Source organism: Malania oleifera, chromosome 9 (assembly GCF_029873635.1).
Source record: "Malania oleifera isolate guangnan ecotype guangnan chromosome 9, ASM2987363v1, whole genome shotgun sequence".
NCBI classification, from domain to species: domain Eukaryota; kingdom Viridiplantae; phylum Streptophyta; class Magnoliopsida; order Santalales; family Ximeniaceae; genus Malania; species Malania oleifera.
Window position 1 is genome coordinate 68,219,489 of NC_080425.1, and position 18,116 is coordinate 68,237,604.

Below are 18,116 nucleotides of genomic sequence, written 5' to 3' on the forward strand. Positions count from 1 at the left end.
CTTGGAGTCTTCATGCTCGTCATTTGGTGAGTCCATCTTGCCTTTAAGCTTCAATTCTCTAAGCTTTCATCAAGTCATCTTTGGAATTCATGCTTTCATGTCCTTTAAGCTTTCATTTCCTTTTCATGTATTCTTGCAATGAGCTTCATGATTATTTGAACTTGAGTTTAAAAACCTGATTCTTGAAGTATCATCACTTTCACCAAAACATATTAAATTACCTTTGATTTGTTATCATCAAAATAAGATTAGTAAGTCATGTTAGGCCAACATCTGCCCCTTAGGAGAACCCGAAAAACATAGTCTGATGCTCCACCTTGACCTTATAACGTTAGGTTGGGTTCGTCTCCCTTCTAGCAATTGGAGACATAAAGCAAGTCAAAGCAATGTTTGAACTTTTCAGTAGTAACCGATTTTGTCAAAATGTCCGTTGCATTTTCAGATGTGTGAACCTTCTCCAATACAAGTTCACCTGAAGTAATCAATTCCCGAACCCTGTGGAACCTCACATCAATATGCTTGGTTTTAGCATGGTACACTTGATTCTTCGCTAAGTAAATGGCACTCTGACTGTCACAGTGCAACACAACTTCACCTTATTGTATACCCAGCTCTTCGACCAAACTGGTAAGCCATAAGGCTTCCTTTGCAGCTTTAGCAATTGTCATGTATTCAGATTCAGTTATAGACAATGTTACCAAGGATAGTACCATGGACCTCCAACATATAGGTCATCCCACAAGGGTAAAGACATAACCCGTTGTAGACCTTCTGTCATCCATATCCAATGCATAATCAGCATCAACAAACCCCACAACTGATGGACTATCTTATTGCTTACCAAACATGATGCCATAACTAGAAGTACCCCGTAAGTATCTGAAAATCCATTTGACGGCTTCCCAGTGCTGTCTACCAGGATTAGAAAGAAACTTACTCACCACACTCACTGCATGTGCTAAGTCTAGTCTTATACACACCATGGCATACATTAAACTTCCCACAGCACTAACATAGGGGACGTTTAACATATCTCGAATATCATCATCCATACTTTGGCGTTCAACAGTAGACAATTTAAAATGACTCGCTAGAGGTGTACATACCGGTTTAGCATCAACCATGCTGAACCTTTACAACACTTTCTCCACATAACCACCCTGAGATAGCCACAACCTCCCTGTAGTTCTGTCCCGGAAAATCTCTATCCCAAGTATCTTCTTGGCTGGACCAAGATTTTCATATCAAACTCTTTATGCAACAGTTCCTTTAACTGAATTACCTCAGTTAAATCTTTTGCAACTATTAACATGTCATCGACATACAGCAATAAGAAAATAAGAGAATCATCCTCAAGCTTATTCACATACACGCAGCAATCATACTCACATCTTCTATAGCCAATCTAGATCATATAAGAATCAAATCTTTCGTACCATTGTCTTGAAGACGGTTTCAACCCGTAAAGAGATTTCCTCACCTTGCAAACTAAGTATTATTTCCCTAGTTCACTAAATCCCTCCAGCTGTACCATATAAATTTGTTCCTCCAAGTCACCATGGAGAAATGTCGTCTTCACATCCATTTGTTCTAAATGCATATCATAATGAGCTACTAACCCCAACACTACCCTGATGGAAGTGTATCGGACCACAGGCTAAAAGATTTCATCATAATCTATTCCCTTTTTCTATGAGTATCCTTTTGCCACCAACCGTGCTTTGAACTTCTCTCCTTACTTTTTCTGAAATTGCTTCCTTCTTCCTATATACCCATTTGCAACATATCGCCCTCTTCCCATTTGAAAGCTCCACCAACTCCCAAATTTGATTTTTATACAGCAAATCCATTTCCTTAATCATAGCACCCATACACCTACTTTTCTCCTGGTTGTGCACTGCCTCTTGAAAAGTAGTTGGATCATTACAACTGGTAATGAAAGCATAAGAAACTAACTCTTCCAACCGATACCTTGACGGAGGTCTGATAGTGCGTCTGGATCTCCGTATAGGAATATTGTCGACTTGCTGGCTTCTCGAGTTAAAACTCCTTGCAACCAAAGGACCAAGATCATTGTCGTTACCCTGAGCTTCTAACCCCACCTGCACAACATGTTCATCTCTACTCTAGCTTTCTGGCTCCTATTTCTCTTCATCAAATTATTGAGTACGCTTCACCATAGCTTTCTCATCGAAAACTACATCCTTACAGATCACCACCTTGTTTGTCATTGTATCCCACAGCTTGAACCCCTTCACACCCTTTTGATATCCCAAAAAAATGCAACGTCTAGACTTTGCGTCAAGCTTCGATCGCTCCTCACTAGACACGTGAACATAGGCTGGACAATAGAATACCTTCAATCCAGAATAGTCTACTGCATTTCCCGTCCATACCTCTTCGGGCACTTTCCCTTCTAGCGATGCCCTTGTGGTGATCGGTTTACCAAGAAACAAGTCATACTAACTGCCTCGGCCCAAAAGTTCTTCGGTAGCCCTGCATTAAGCCTAAGACATTGAGCTCTTTCAGTTAGAATTCGGTTCATCCTTTTAGCCACACCATTTTGCTGAGGTGTCCGACGAACAGTGAAATGTCTCTTAATGTCCTGTTGCTCACAAAACTCCATGAACCTAGAATCAATGTACTCAGTCTCATTGTCTAACCTGAGGCATTTGATTCCCCTCTCCATCTGGTTTTCCACTTTAGCTTTCCACATTTTAAACCTGACAAACGTATCAAACTTGTGCTACATGAAGTATACTCAGACTTTCTGTGAGTAGTCGTCAACAAAAATCACATAATAAACATGTCCACCTCTTAATGCTACTCTAACCGGACTCCAAACATCAGAATGTACATAATCAAGAATATCTTCCGTCTTGTGAATAGTTGATTTGAATTTTGCTCTATTTTGTTTCCCAAGAACACATATCTTGCAAAAATTCAGCTTACATGTTTTCATACCTTTCAAGAGTTTCCTCTTGTGAAGTTCTTTCATACCATGTTCACCTATATGCCCAAGCCACATATGCCACAAAATGGTTTCATCAAATTCAATATCTACGGATGTAGCTCCACCTACAACAGTAGTTCTCTACAGTGTATAAATATTTCCATCTAACTTTTACCCTTTCATCACCGTTTGATTACCTTTCCACACTTTCATAATCCCACTTTCGGATTTGTAATTAAAGTCATCACAATCTAAAGTGCCAAGTAAGATAAGACACTTCCGTAGGCCCGGTATATGCCTTACATTACTCGAGGTTCTCACAACACCATCAAACAGTTTAATTCTAACACTTCCAATGCCAATGATTTTATAGGAGACATCATTGCCCAAAAAAACTGAACCTGAATTTACCAACCTGTAGGTGTTGAACCACTCCTTGTTTGGAGTCATATGATAAGAACATACCGAATCTAGAATCCATAAGTCCGTTAGACGATCCGATCCTGACAAAACTGAGAGTGCATCACCATCACTGCAAACTGAATTTCCTTCTTGAACAACATTTGCTGATTTTGAAATCTCTTCATGCTTTTCAACATTTCCTTTCTTCCAATCCGAACACTCCGGTTTAACATGCCCCTTTTTTACCGCACTTATAACACCGGATATCATTTTTCTTCTTGGATTGAGTATGGCATTTTTGACTCGATCCATTTCTGAATTTTCCTTTCCCACGATCAAAGTTACCTTTCACCACAAGTCCTTTTCCGTGTGAATTTTCATCGCAAATTTTCAGCCTTCGATGAAAACCCAACAAGGCACTTGTCACCTCTTCCAAGTTTAGGGTCTCTTTCCCTCATGTAAGAGTGGTAACTATATTTTCATATGTGTGAGTCGTTGGCAAGGAATTCAATAGCATCAATGCCTTATCATCATCTTCAAACTTCACATCAATACGCATTAAATCACTTATGATTTGATTAAATGCGTTGATGTGTTGATTCAAGTTCGAACCATCAACCATCTTAAGCCAATAAAGACAATGCTTAAGAAATAATTTGTTAGTAAGGGATTTGGACATGTACCGGCTTTCAAACTTTTGCCAAACTGCCGCAGGAGAATCTTCCTCCATGACATGATAGAGTACTTCGTCGACCAAACACAATTGTATTGTAGCAATAGCCTTTGCCTCTAATTCTCTCCAATTAGCCTCATCCATACCTTCTGGTTGAACACCATACAAGGCCTTTACCATCCCTTGCTGCACAAGCAAATCTTTCACTCTCCTCTGCCACAAACCGAAGTTTTCGGTTCCATCAAATTTGACAACGTCAAACTTTGCAGATGAAGTGCTCGATGCCATAACAACAACGCTCTGATACAAATTTGTTGTGAATGAACTATGAATTTGCACAGCGGTATTTAAACGCAGCAAACAATGAAGAACCAAAATAGAACACATACAGTATATCTGAAAGCAAGAATAACACGAAGATTTACATGGTTCAGCAATGCCTACATCCACGGAAACAATTGGCAAAGGTTTTCACTATGTAAATGTCAAAGAAAACAATACAATACAATTTACAATGATCTTCTTCTCTCAAAAGAGTCAGACAAGTGTATAAATAAAGTTTCCTTCAAAGATTTCCCCCCAAAACCCAACCAACTTTACGTTTGAATTCAGCCTCGCTACTCAAAACAAAACCATCGACAGTTTCTTCAAAACCCAACCAACTTAATGTTTGAATTCAGCCTCACTGCTCAGAACAAAACCGTCGGCGGTGAACAAAACCGTCGACAGTTTTCCTAAAACCGTCGACGGAATAAAATACCAAAACCGTCGATGGAATAAAATACCGAGAGCAGATTTCTGAGATTTCAGTAAAACCGTTGACGGTTTCAAAAAAACCATCGACGGATTTCCTCAGAATTATTAACTATGTTTTCCTCCTTGTATATGTTAACCATTCCAAGAAATGAACCACCAAACACAACAATATCCTTATTGAAGTTTGGAAATGTTAGGGGGATAACAGAGCAATATGGTTAAATAGTTTATTTAACAAAATTATAAAAACTAAGAAATATCATATGAATGGATGAAGCGCACTATGATATCTATAAAAGAAAATAGATATTCCAATAGTAAGATCTATTGAGGAATTAAACTTATGAATCATACAATAAAACCTTAGGAAAGGGGAATTAAACAAATACAAACGTAGAAACAAGGGTTCCAGCAAACTTATCTAATTCCATGCTCTGAAGAAATCAACCGACAACAAACCAAGAACAAACCAAGCCTTAAGTCCCACTAGGTGGAATCAGCTACATGAATACATCTCCACTAATTTACATGATCATGGGCAATTTCCTCCAACAATTTAAGGGCTATTAAATCAATGCCCCAACACATAATCAGTAAGGATTCATTTCATAAAGATCTAACAAGTTTCACAATGGTTGTCAAATACCTAACACAACCCTCCTCCATTACCCAAGCTTGGGACCAGTTGTGTGCAAAAAAAATTAGGACATTGAATGCATCAGAGTTGCTCAAGAGATCAACCACAAGTTGTATATCTATAAAGAAGATTAATGAGGAAAAAAGAGGGATTTGTACATACTCCTTTTTTAACCAAAGAAAGCTCATGATCGGATAACTAGGAAAGTCCTATGATGAGTTGTTGAAAAGAAGGGGAGTAGGCAATAGCTGCAATAGGTATATAGATGTTATTTAGGATATGTATAAGGGGGTAATGACTAGTGCTAGGGCAATAGCATGGAGTCTAGGAAATTTCAAAGACAATAGGAGTCCAAAATGAGACTCCAGAGCATATTTTGCTTGTGGATGATGCCATGTTCACTCAAGACAATGGAGTTGAATCTAAACGTGGACTAGAATCTAAGTTGGAAATTAGGTGATTACGCGCTTAAACTGTGTAATTAGGCGTTTTAATCCGAGCATTAGAGCTTATATTTTAAATTAAATGCCTAATTACTCTCAATACTTTAATAAAGTACCCTATTTATAATTTTTGAGTTTCATTGAACAATTTATGAATTTTTGGCAATTTCTTATCGCAAGAAAATTCTCAGGAGTCAAAACCGGCATCAGTTCGTAATTTGCACATAACTTTTCCGTCCAAGCTCCGATCGAGACGATTCAAAATTCTGGGAAAAGCTGAGAAAGAGATCTACAACTTTCGTGTTTTGAGTTTTGAGAGATACGGGCTTTAATATGGTCGAAATCAGACTTGTTCGCTGGGGGACAGAAACTCAAAATGGAGCAAACAAAATAAGAAATTGAAGAAAGAAAAAAAAGATGTGGGCCGGGTCCATTGATGTGACCCGGCCATGCAACTTAAGAGGCGCTGGGTGTGACCCGACCATGCAACTTAAGAGGCACTAGGAGAATTATTTGGGCTGGACGTGAAGGGCTTGAGGGCAGCCGAAAACAAGGAGACAAAAAGAGGAGTGCTGGGCCCAAAATGAAGAAAAGTAAAGGGGCATTCGGCTAATGACAAAGCTGGGCTACAGTGGGGATTTTGTGGGCTGTACATGGCTGGAATAGGAGATTAATTTAGGCTTCTTTTTGAGGAATAAGCTAGGGCAGCAGGGCAGAATGGGGAGAGGACAATAACAAATCCATGTGTAGCATTGAAGAGAAGAGGCAGCGCCGCACGCGGAGGCTCTCCATTCCTCCAACACGACTACTCTCTCTTTTCCTCTCTTTCTTTCTCTCTCTCTCTCTCTCTTTGAATTTAATATTTATTAAGGGTTATTCTCATTGTTAAGTCTTTAGTTTACTTTTATTTAAAGTTAATGTTGCGATTAAATTCTGGTTTAAGTTGATTAGAGTGTAAAGTTATTCCATTGTTGAAAAACCTTTCTTATTAGATTAATTTCTGCTTTACTCCCCCTTTTACTCTCTCTCTCTCTTGAATTTGAATACGTGTTTGAGTTATTGTTGAATCTTATTTGAACTATTTTTATTATTAAAGTTAGTTTGTTTTTCTTTTTAATTAAAGTCATTAAATCTAGTCTAAGTGATGCTTTGTGTTGAGTTTGCCTGCTGCATTTATTTAAAATTAGTGTTGGATTTAAATATTTGTTCAAGTAGTATCTTAGGTTAGTTTATTATTGAAGGACTTTTGTCCAGGTTAGCTTAGTTAATTTATTTGTTTAATTGTATGTTAGTTATTCTCCCATTTATGCACATTATGTTCTTGTTTTAGGTTTTAATTTGTTTCAATTTCATCACAAAATTTCAAAACCCCCAAAAATTTCGAATCTGAACCATGTTTAGTAAAATTTGTTTTCTTTTTTTCTTTTTCTTTTTTTTTTTGTTTTGCACTAGTTTAGAACTAATCTGCATTCCCCGTGGAGACGATCTGGCCTATTTGGGCTAATTATTACACGACGTAACTCTTATGTTTGGGATAGCCCTAATGCTGCTCATTTTTAGAAGTGAGTCATTAGGCTTATGGAAAAGAGCTTTCAAGATAAGTAGGAGCAAAATAAAATACATGAAATCCAACTTTAGAGATTTTAGGCAAAAATGGAGAAAATATTAAGCTTGATGGTCAAGATTGAAGATGATGTGAGGCATAGAGTTAAAGCAAGTTGGGTTAATTGGAGAAGTGTTTCAAACACATTATGCGATCATATAATACCTTTAAAATTAAAAATATTGTTCTATTGGATGACTATAAGATCAATTATGATATATGGATAAGAATATTAGGCAACTAAGAAACAATATCTCCAAAAAATAAAAATTGAAAAAATGAGAATGTTAGGATGGATGAATGGTATAACTCCAAAATATAAATTATGAAATGAAGAGATTCATGGTCAGCTAGGTAGATAATAAGAAAAAAGAATGGTAAATAAAATGTTTTGGGCAGTTGCAAACTTGCAACATAGGTCAAATAATGCTTATGTGAGGAGTGATTTAGTTATTGTTAGAGGCACTAGGACGCTAGGGATGCATCTAGAATAACTTTAAAGAAGATGGTGAGTAATGATTTGCCAACAATCCTACTTTATGAGGATATTGCCTCTAGTTGCAAGAAATGGAAAAAAAGGATTCATATGATCGACTCCACCAAGCATGGCTTCTGCGTGGTTGTTGTTGGTAGTGGTAACGGCGATAGCAGGTTTCTTTGATTTCATTGATACAACATGTAATTGACCTTTCTTTTTTCGGATAAGTAGAGCACACAATTGACTTTTGGTGTATTCACACTGCCAAACCATAATATTGACAATGTCATGAAGAAAATAATTACAAAAGGATTGTGATGTAGAGGATCTGGGCCCACACAACACATAAATGCTATCATGTTAGCTTCACAATGATACACATTTTAACCAAATATCAAACTCTAACGGTCAAATACTAATCACTTATCATCATAAATCAAATGCACCCTTAAATAAGATAATTTTTTTTTTTACCTCAAGAGACTCAGAATTATAAAAGAAATGCCATGTGCATGCACAAAATGCTCCACCAAGCAATGGTACCTAAATAAACATATCAAGATTGCATGAGGATGAAGATCATAATGAAAACTAACCATTAATTAAAATAATACGTCATTACAAAGATAGGAAATCGACACGTGTTCTATATAACTTCATATAAAAACATAGTCTCAATGGAAACTTGAAATAGCAATAATCACAATCCACAAAATAATTGATAAGATATTATAGCTACATTTCAAGGATAATGCCAAACAAAGGGAAATAATTCCTTATTTGGATAAGAAGCATATGGAAGCCTCAATTTTTTCAATTGAATCAACTCACACACACACACACACACATACACGGAGTCTGCATTTAAAGATTTCAATATACTATGCAAGACCAAGTCAGTGAAGAGACATTATACTTAAAAACAAGTAAACGATCAAGTAGCAAAGTAAATTATGCAGTATAAATATGACCATAATTAGAACTTAGAAGTAAACCACCAAATTTTGTATCTTTATGAACAAATAAAACCAATCTTTTGAAATGCGTAAGAACTCAGTGCTTATTCAGACAGGAAATCAATTGATGAATTATAAAAAAGTAATATAGTGGTGGGACGCTGCATAGAACTAGTAGTGAGAAAGCATTACAACGTGACACCAATGCAATTTAAAAGATAAAGGAGCTTATAAAAAATTAAAAAAAAAAAAAGCTCCCCTATTATGTAAAAAATACTAAAGGAGCATTTGGATAATGAAATAATTTGTTGTATTTTAAACAACATTAAAATGTCTAAGTTGCTTCTTATTGCAATTGGGATAACATTGTCCCATTGCATGTCCATGATCATTTTAGGACTTATTGTTTTTCATTGCCCCATTGCGTGTCCATGATCATTTTAAGACTTTTTGTTTTTCTCTTCGTACATTCAAGAACATAGATTATCAGGAATATAAGACATTAACATATCCTAAACGTCAAGAGTTCATACTTTATACCCCTTCCAGGACACACCTCCTCGCAATATTCCTCATGATATGGTGAAATTTTGTAACAGAAACGACTTTATTCATAACATCAATTACAAATAACGAAAACAACTGAAACAAAAATTAAAAAAATAATAAAAAATTTCAAAACTGAGAAGCAGAACTCACCATACCCCAAGACAGCCCCTTCCAAGACTCGTACCCAATCCTCTTCCCATATTGCCATACCAAAATCATCGCTGTAATCCTTCTCAAGAAAGAACATAAGTTTAACAAATGAACTAACACAAAAAAGCGTGATCGCGCGCGTGCCGACACACACACAGAGTACCCTCACCATTCTACAACGCTGGAGACATGAATGGCCCAGGTGGGCAAGGAGAGGGCATTTGGAGGTTCGTTGAGAAGCAGAGAAGAATCCAACATTGGTAACTCAACAGCAGAAGCTGAACCCACTAAGTTTAGCGCAACACCCACCCCAACGAGAGCCGCCATGGTCGTCTTCTTCTCAAGGAGACGCTGAATGGGGGGCTTCGGGGTTCGAGTTCGACGAGTTGCGAGCAGACAAATTGGTGAAGAGGACGAACAAGAGAGATGGGTTTGTGTGGTTCTGCGAGAAGAAAAGAGTTTCGGACAGCAGAGTACCAAGGCTGAGGTTGCCATTGTCGAGCTACACAGAGATTGTGAAGCGACGGAGCTAATGCTTTATTGGGCGAGATTGGGTTGCCGCCACGGGAAAAGACTTGGACAGAGCGTGAGAGGGCGTTCCTCCACCAAATGTTGGCACCTCGTAAGAGAAATTAGAATTTGTTATTCCTTGCATATAAATACTAGCTTATTTATTATAAATTTATTCTTCTATTTCCTCTCTATTTTTTTTTAATTTGACATGACATCTTGCTTATGCCAAATCATTTCTTTCCTTTAGATTTCTTCCACTTGCATCCTGAACTTAAATTTAGATTTCCTTATCATAAATTCTCTGTATTCTATGTCAATCCTTCGAATGACTTTTCTAGCTCATATTTTCTTCATAATAATGCGAGTGCTCTCTTGGTCCCCGAAATTTTTGTGGGAAACAATTATATTACTTGGAGTCGCTAGATCACCATAGCCTTGACTGTCAAGAACAAGGTAGTCTTTATTGATGGTTCGATCACTACTCCTCCTACTGATCAGAGCGTGTTAATCACACTGCTTGGTTACGCGCCAACAACTTGGTACTTTCTTGACTCATGAATTCCATTTGTAAAGACATAAGAAATAGTTTGCTTTATGTTGCATTTGCTATAGATCTCTGGAATGAATTAAAAACTAGATATTTGAGAAGTGATAGTCCAAGAGTTTTTCATCTTGAAAAATCATTAAGTTGTATAAACCAGGGTTCATCATCAATTACGGAGTATTTTAGTGCCTTTAAGACTTTTTGTGATGAATATGTCAATTATAGACCATTCCCAACGTGTGCCTGTGGAAAGATGGTTTTATGTACTTGTGATTTGTTCAATTTCTTACTACTTCGACAGCAGTCAAATTGTGTCTTGAAGTTTCTTGTTAGCTTAAATGATTCCTATGCTTCAATAAGGAGTCAATTATTGCTTGATGTTCCATTGCCTAGCATAGCTAATGTGATTTCTTTACTGCTTCAAAAAGAAAGTCAGAGGCAACTCACCAATTCTGCAAGCATTGAAACACATGCTTTGTTAGCAAAGCAATTTACTCAGCCTAATCAGTCTATTCAGTCCAAGTTCTCCAAAGAGAAGTTGAAGAAATCCTCACTGCATTCTACTCATTGTGGCTACAATGGTCATTCAATTGACAAATGTTTCCAATTGCATGGCTATCCCCCTAGATGGGCTGGACCTAAGGGAAAAGAAATCCTCCCTCGGCACATGCAACCATTTCAATTGAAGAGGTCTTCATTCAAAATAGTAATTAGAACCAAAGGTTTTCTTTAACTGTTGAAGAGTTTAATCAACTTCTAGCACTTACCAATTCAAATTCATCCACCCAGAATACTAATTCATCTACAGTAGCTGTGAATTTAGTCACTACTCCTCAGTTTTTTGGTAACACTTTTACTCAATGTAATTCTGCTTCCACCAAGTTAAATTCTAAATTTTTTCTTGGATCCTAGATATTGGTGCAACAAATCATATGATATGTTCGCCTCTTCTATATTCTTCTACCCCTAAACCAATTACAAATTCTATTAATCTTCCTAATGGACAAACTGTTCCAACAGCATACACTGGGACAGTGAGTCTCTCTAGCACATTACATTTAATGTTTTATGTGTTCCTAGTTTCTCATTCAACCTTTTATCAGTTTCTAAAGTAACCAAAAAAACTAATCTTTGTCTATCTTTTCTTGGCTCTTATTGCCTTTTATAGGACCAATCAATGGAGAAGATGATTTGGATTGCATTTGAGAAACAAGGACTTTACCATCTATCTCAAGCTTCCTCGAAAGCTCATTCCTACAATCAATATCAGTTTAATTCTCCTCCATGTTTTGCCTTCGCCACTACTCAAAACTAGTTAAACCTTAGCCACTACAGACTAGGTCATGTCTCAAATTCTAGAATACCTTTTCTTAAACAAATAGATAATTCAATAACATTTGATTGTACAAATGTCTGTGAAATTTGTCCACTAACAAAGCAGAAAAAGCTTTCTTTTCCTGTATCGCAACATATTTCTAATAAAGAGTTTTATTTGATTCATTGCGATATATAGGGTCCTTTGCTATTGTTTCATGTTGTGGTTTTAAGTGTTTCTTAACTATAGTAGATGATTTTACAAGATGCACTTGGGTTTACATGCTTAGAACAAAATCTGAAGTTTTATCTTTACTGCCAAGCTTTTGTAAAATGGTTACAACACAATTTAACACTTCTGTTAAAACCATAAGAACATACAATGGTTCAAAATTCAGTCTTACAAATTTTATAGTGAAAATGGCATTTTGCATCAAAGGAGTTGTGTAGAAACACTACAATAAAATGGAGTTATTGAAAGAAAACATCTACACTTATTAAACATAGCTAGAGCTTTAATGTTTCAAGCAAACTTACCTCTAATTTTTTGGAGTGACTATGTGTTGACTGCATCACATATTATAAATCGAATTCCAACCCCTCTTCTTCAAAACAAAACACCTTTTGAAATGTTATTTCACAAACCACCTAATCTTTCTCATTTAAAATTTTTTGGCTGCTTATGCTTTGCATCTACACTTACTAATCATAGACAAAAGTTTGATCAAAGGGCTACTAAATGTCTATTTTTAGGATATCCCTCTGATGTCAAAGGTTACAAACTCATGGACTTGAACACAAACAGAATCCTCATCTCCAGAAATATTGTGTTTCATGAAACCGATTTTCCATTCAAAGCTCTCCCACTCAACTCTGAAGCACCTATGTTTTTATTTCCTCGTTCAGAGTTTCAATATGATTCTTCTCATACAAATATTCCCATCTCTTCTCATTAGAATATACCTTTAGCAACCTCCAATGAACCAATTTCATCTCACATATAAACTAATCATCATCAAACTACTTCACCTAATTCACATATTAGAAAATTAACCAGAATTAAATGACCACCAAAATTTTTGCAGAATTATTATTATGGTACTACCTCATTGCTTCCATATGCAAACAATCTGTTGACCTTATGGGTCATATCCCATTTTGATTATGACAAATACCTTGGTATTTAACGTTTGCCTTGAATTTGTGTGCAAGATCAATCTTACTTAAATGGATAAGATCATATGGTGCGTATGGCGACTCAAAGAAAATGATGAAGACAAAGTGTTTAAATTGTTGTAATTTATATTTCATTCTTTTCAAGTCTGTAATTATAATTCCAAAGGTTTGTAATAACTTATGCATGTCATGCGTGGTAGGGACTATAAAGCTCAATTGACCTTCGACAAGACTTCGATCGACCTTCGGTCGACTGACGCTAGGTTTTTAGGCATACTTGAAAAGCCTAGACCATTAACTAACCCTAGGTCCTTGAAGAAGCACTTAGGAATATCCCCACTATCATATATGCAATCAAAGGTATCTTATGGTCAAAAAATATGACTTAGGTTTTAATTTGACCTGGCTTCGGGTGACCGAACCTTGGCGTTGAAAGCCCCTCGGTGGTCGAACATAGGGAAAGTCAAATAGTTGACCTAACTTCGGGCGACCGAACCGAAATGAACCGAGTGTTCACGGTCGACTAAACTCAAAATAAAGACTTTTCCAACAACCCGGGTGCCTGAACTTCACGATCATTTTGACCTCGGGAGACCGAAGTGGCAAGTTCGGCAGATCGAACTTTTGACCAAGTGACCGAACCTTGAGCGTTTGGAAAATCGCCTTGGTTCAGCCAACCGATCCTTCTACTAAGCACTTGAACCCAAAACTTACCTTTTCTATGCGTGTCTATTCAAGCGACAGAACCTAAGGTCCGAGCAACCGAAACTCTCGGGTTGCTCAATTTTTACCACGGGTAATTGGGATTAATTAAGGGTAAATTGAATTAAAAATTCATTAAACATTTTTAATAATCCCCTATGTGTCCTAATGGTTATATTTTTGTTGAAGGCTATATATAGGTCTTCATTTGCAAAAATTAATGAGAGATTAGAGTTTTGATTAGAAAAATTTCTCTCTGAAATTTCTTTGTGTTTTTCACTCCCATTCAAACCCAAATACTCTACCCATTCTCATTCCCTTGAAAAATCATATTTGGTGTGAGTGCTTTGAAAGATCCTATACTGCCTTACAAGTTTATACTCTTTGGTTTGTGATTATTTTTTGATTTTATTGAGAGTTAAGCCGAAGAGTTTTTTCCTCGTGATTTAATCAATAAATTCATTTTGTGGGGAAAACTTTCTAAGCTTGTGAGTCTTTGCATCTTCATTGCAAGACTCTTGAGTTTGTCTTGTGGTTTTGAAGAAAATAGTTTCGACAATCTTTGTTTTTCAAAATATCTCATGTGCTTGGTTTTTGAAAATCATTTTCGAGATTTTTGATTGTGTGGTTCTGATCTTTGATATTGCACATTGTGATTGAAATTGTTATTTTATTCAAAAATCACTAACACATACACTCTCACACTTTGATTGCATATTGACATTATCTTGAGAGCTGTGATATTGTTTATACTCAGCTTATAGTTCTTATCATTTTGAAGTGCATTAGTAATTGCTTGTGCGTATAGGTACATATTTTCTTAGTTGAGAAGCATTTATATTGTATGCAAATTTATATTCATTGTTGTATTTCAGGCATGGCCTGAGGGGGTGTTGATATTGATCATAAGGATCTAGTTGTAAAACTTGGGGTCAGCTCTGTGAATGTAACTTAGGGCCTTTTTTGCCCCATAAGGAGAGAGTGTAAAGGTTGAGGTCAGCCCTGGTAATTTGACCTGGTTGTAAACTATGCTGCTCCACCCGTTAAGTGAGGTATATGATTCTATCTCTGCCTCTATTGATGATTCTTGTGCTAAAAGTTGTGATGTGTCGTATGCTGAATCATCTGTTGATAACACTGCTAATGATGCATGCAATGATTCTGGTGAAAAATATTGAAATACATTGTGTGTTGAATCATCTGACAAACTTTGTGATAATACTGTAAATGATTCATGTGATGTGTATTGTGAAAAATCATGTGTTGAATCATATGTTGAAGTTTTTAATGAAAGCATGCCCTCAAACAAAGAACTAGAATGTACTTTATTTAAAATGCATAAGCTTCTAGTTCAGTTGCCTAAATAGAAAACAATTTTGAAAAATGAAAATAGAAGATTGGCAAAACAATTAAAAGATCTAAGAAAATATCATGCCACCTTAGAGAAGAAAAAAGTTAAGAAGATATTGAAAATTATTTGTCTAAAGGAAGAAATAGAGGATGATAAACCCTTAGGAATTAAAAGAAATAAATCTTTGAAAAAGGGTTCATACTTTATATCCCACAGTCATAAAAATGCCTTAATGAGTAAAACCAGAATAAATAAGCACAATCTTTCACAAGCATATAAAACTTGTTTATACATTGGAAAGATAGGGCACATGAAATATAATTATCCACCTAAAGGTGTCAGGGGCTTAGACAAAGAAATGAAATGGATAATCAGTAAGGCAAACTCCTTAGGACCTGAGGAAGACTAGAGTCAAATAGGTATAACATAATTATTTTTTGCTCCCTTAGTTCCTAGGTTTAGGAGTAGTGATGACTAAAGGCTTGGGAAGTGGTTTTTGTTTAATATGTTTCAAGCTACATATCCAATCTAAGCTTAATACATATATGCCATAATGATTGGTGAAAATGTGAAAACTTTGGGTATAGCTTACTAAATTAAAATTCACTTCCAAATGGACAAAAGCATCCTTGCTTGGTATAAAATTCTTAATGCTTAATTCATGCTTGAATTTACATTTCTTAAGTTAAGTATACATTGTCCATTGCACAAGCTTGTGGTTTAAGGAATCCATCTCACACTATATATCATTTAATCCTAAACCCATCCTTGAACTCAAAAGCTTTGAGCAAGTAGTTGTCATTACTCTAGGCTATATGCACTAATGATCATAAATTTCATATCTATTGAGTGCTTATTAAAAGTCATCATTCTCAATCAAATTAGAGGTAGCATGGAAGGGAGTCAAACTGTTTATCGAATTATAATAATAAAATCCCTCTTGAGCTTTCAATGTAAAAATCCTCCAATATTGGTTCACCATCTTCTCCATAGGAACTCCTTACCAAACCACAATCACATCTGGTGAAGTTCCATCCATTCATCGGCTCTTATCCTGACAAAAATCATGATTATATCCAAAGGGTACTTGCCATTCTGTAAAGAGCATTGTTCAAAAATATTCATATTCTCCTATATGCTCTGTGACCAAGCCTGGACATGATTACTATCACGAAAATATTTTGGAAGATGTCCAGCATCTCCTAAATACTTTTTTGAACTTAATAATAATTTAATTGTTAAGAGTATTTATTCTGTCTCGCTTCAATAGCTCTCAAAATTTTAAATCAAATCCTTAGAGCTTCGTATCCCAATGATGAAGTTGAATGGTTAATATGATTGCACTAGGTCTCTATACAGATGAGTGCACAAAATTCAAGTAGACCTATGCACATGCAGTTTAAATTGAAAGTCATTCCATCTTGTGCTTCTCACACATTGAAATTCATAAAAGAAAATAGGCATGTGTTGGCTTATGACCCTAAAGAAGTATTGTTTATGACGTTTTGGTCCGATAAGCCTAAGAACTCAAAGCTAAGCTAAAATCACTGAAAATATTATAACTCTTGGTTATTGAACTTGAAGATGAAAGAAAGGCATAAAATGAGTCGTGTGCATACCTTTAGGGGAGCATCATCTTCATATCTCTAAATCAAATGCTCTCATGATTTTATTTTATATATATCTATATGCCTTCATAAGAACTGCACTGAACTCATAACTATCCATTATTGGTTATTATTCATATCATTTGGCAGATAGTTTTATATTTTTGAATTATTGATTGCTACCTGATTGCATGTTTAATCTAGAATACCTCCTACATGGCGGATGCAGTGGATGTGAATTGCATGCTAGTAGTTGATTTTAGGTTGTTGCGTGCTTTGTATGATCTATTTTGATGAAAACAACCAATTATCAGGTACAGGTTTTATGGGAAAATGTCCAATTTACAGACGACATGCTGCCGAAATTTTGATAGATTTTTCCCAAAGTAAAACCTTGTACAAAAATGATTATGATAAAATTAATGTTAAAATCTTTTTGAAAGGGTGAGTGAAAATCAATTGAATAATCAAATTTCATCCTAACATAATTATCAAATAGTTAGAGGAGCTTAGCTCCATCCCTATAGAAAGAACGAAATGGACTCAAATGCATCACTTCGCTTTTTGAAATATTAAGGCTCTTCTGGATACCCTGAGCATAGTATCTAGCTTTCATGGTTATGATTAAGATATGGATTACTCTTGGTAATGAGCATTATAGAATGCCTTAATATCTATTTCCAATGCACTTGTTGCCTATAGGGACGACTATACTGATCAAAGATGAATATGGTTAATAAATATCCAGTATAGTTGTTGAAGAATTGTTTGTGTGCTCACTTATACTTTGGCATATTTAGTGAAATCAATCTTTGTTTAGTATAAGTAGTTCACTGTATCTAAGCATGAATTCAAATCGATAGGGGGAGCATCCAAAAATAAATCCAACCCTGTTATGCTTACCAACACTTCTTAGCTTAGATCTGTCTTGAATCAAGTGTGGCTTGTGCTTAAATAAAATGATTATATTGAAAATATTAAGTTGAAATATGTAGTTTTGCCACAGTTATCCATTTTTGCCATATGATATTGTTTTTATCTTCGAATATATTTTTAAGTTTCATATGGTTGTATTTTTATGGTCATGAGTTGTTTTATGCTTAAAAATTCACCAGAAAAATTCTGCTTGCATGTGCTTTAAATTAAAGTTTCTTCTTTAGCAAGCAACCCCCAGTGCCTGTTTGCAAACATCAAAGGGATATATATATACATATATATTTATTTACGTATACTTTTTGGCAAGATCAAATTTCAAAACCAAAACTCCTTATCTCTTGCCTTATTATTATTATACACATATATATTTTTA

The 18,116-nt window shown here is 35.7% G+C and overlaps 1 protein-coding gene across 5 annotated transcripts in view; it reads right to left on the reverse strand.

Moving 5' to 3' along the window:
- LOC131164069 (uncharacterized) overlaps positions 1-10,229 on the reverse strand; it is a 40,097-nt gene extending 29,868 nt beyond the window's left edge. For 3 of the 5 annotated variants that reach the window (XM_058121016.1, XM_058121018.1, XM_058121020.1), the window contains exons 1-3: positions 9,770-10,214; positions 9,601-9,679; positions 8,420-8,488 (exon numbers count right to left, since the gene is read on the reverse strand). In XM_058121016.1, coding sequence (XP_057976999.1) covers positions 8,420-8,488; positions 9,601-9,679; positions 9,770-10,095 — 474 coding nt within the window. In that variant the 5' untranslated portion in view covers positions 10,096-10,214. Of the gene's footprint in view, positions 1-8,419; positions 8,489-9,600; positions 9,680-9,769 lie in introns of all 5 variants that reach the window. The other 2 variants (XM_058121017.1, XM_058121015.1) reach the window with 1 other exon arrangement.
- Positions 10,230-18,116: the final 7,887 nt, after the last annotated feature.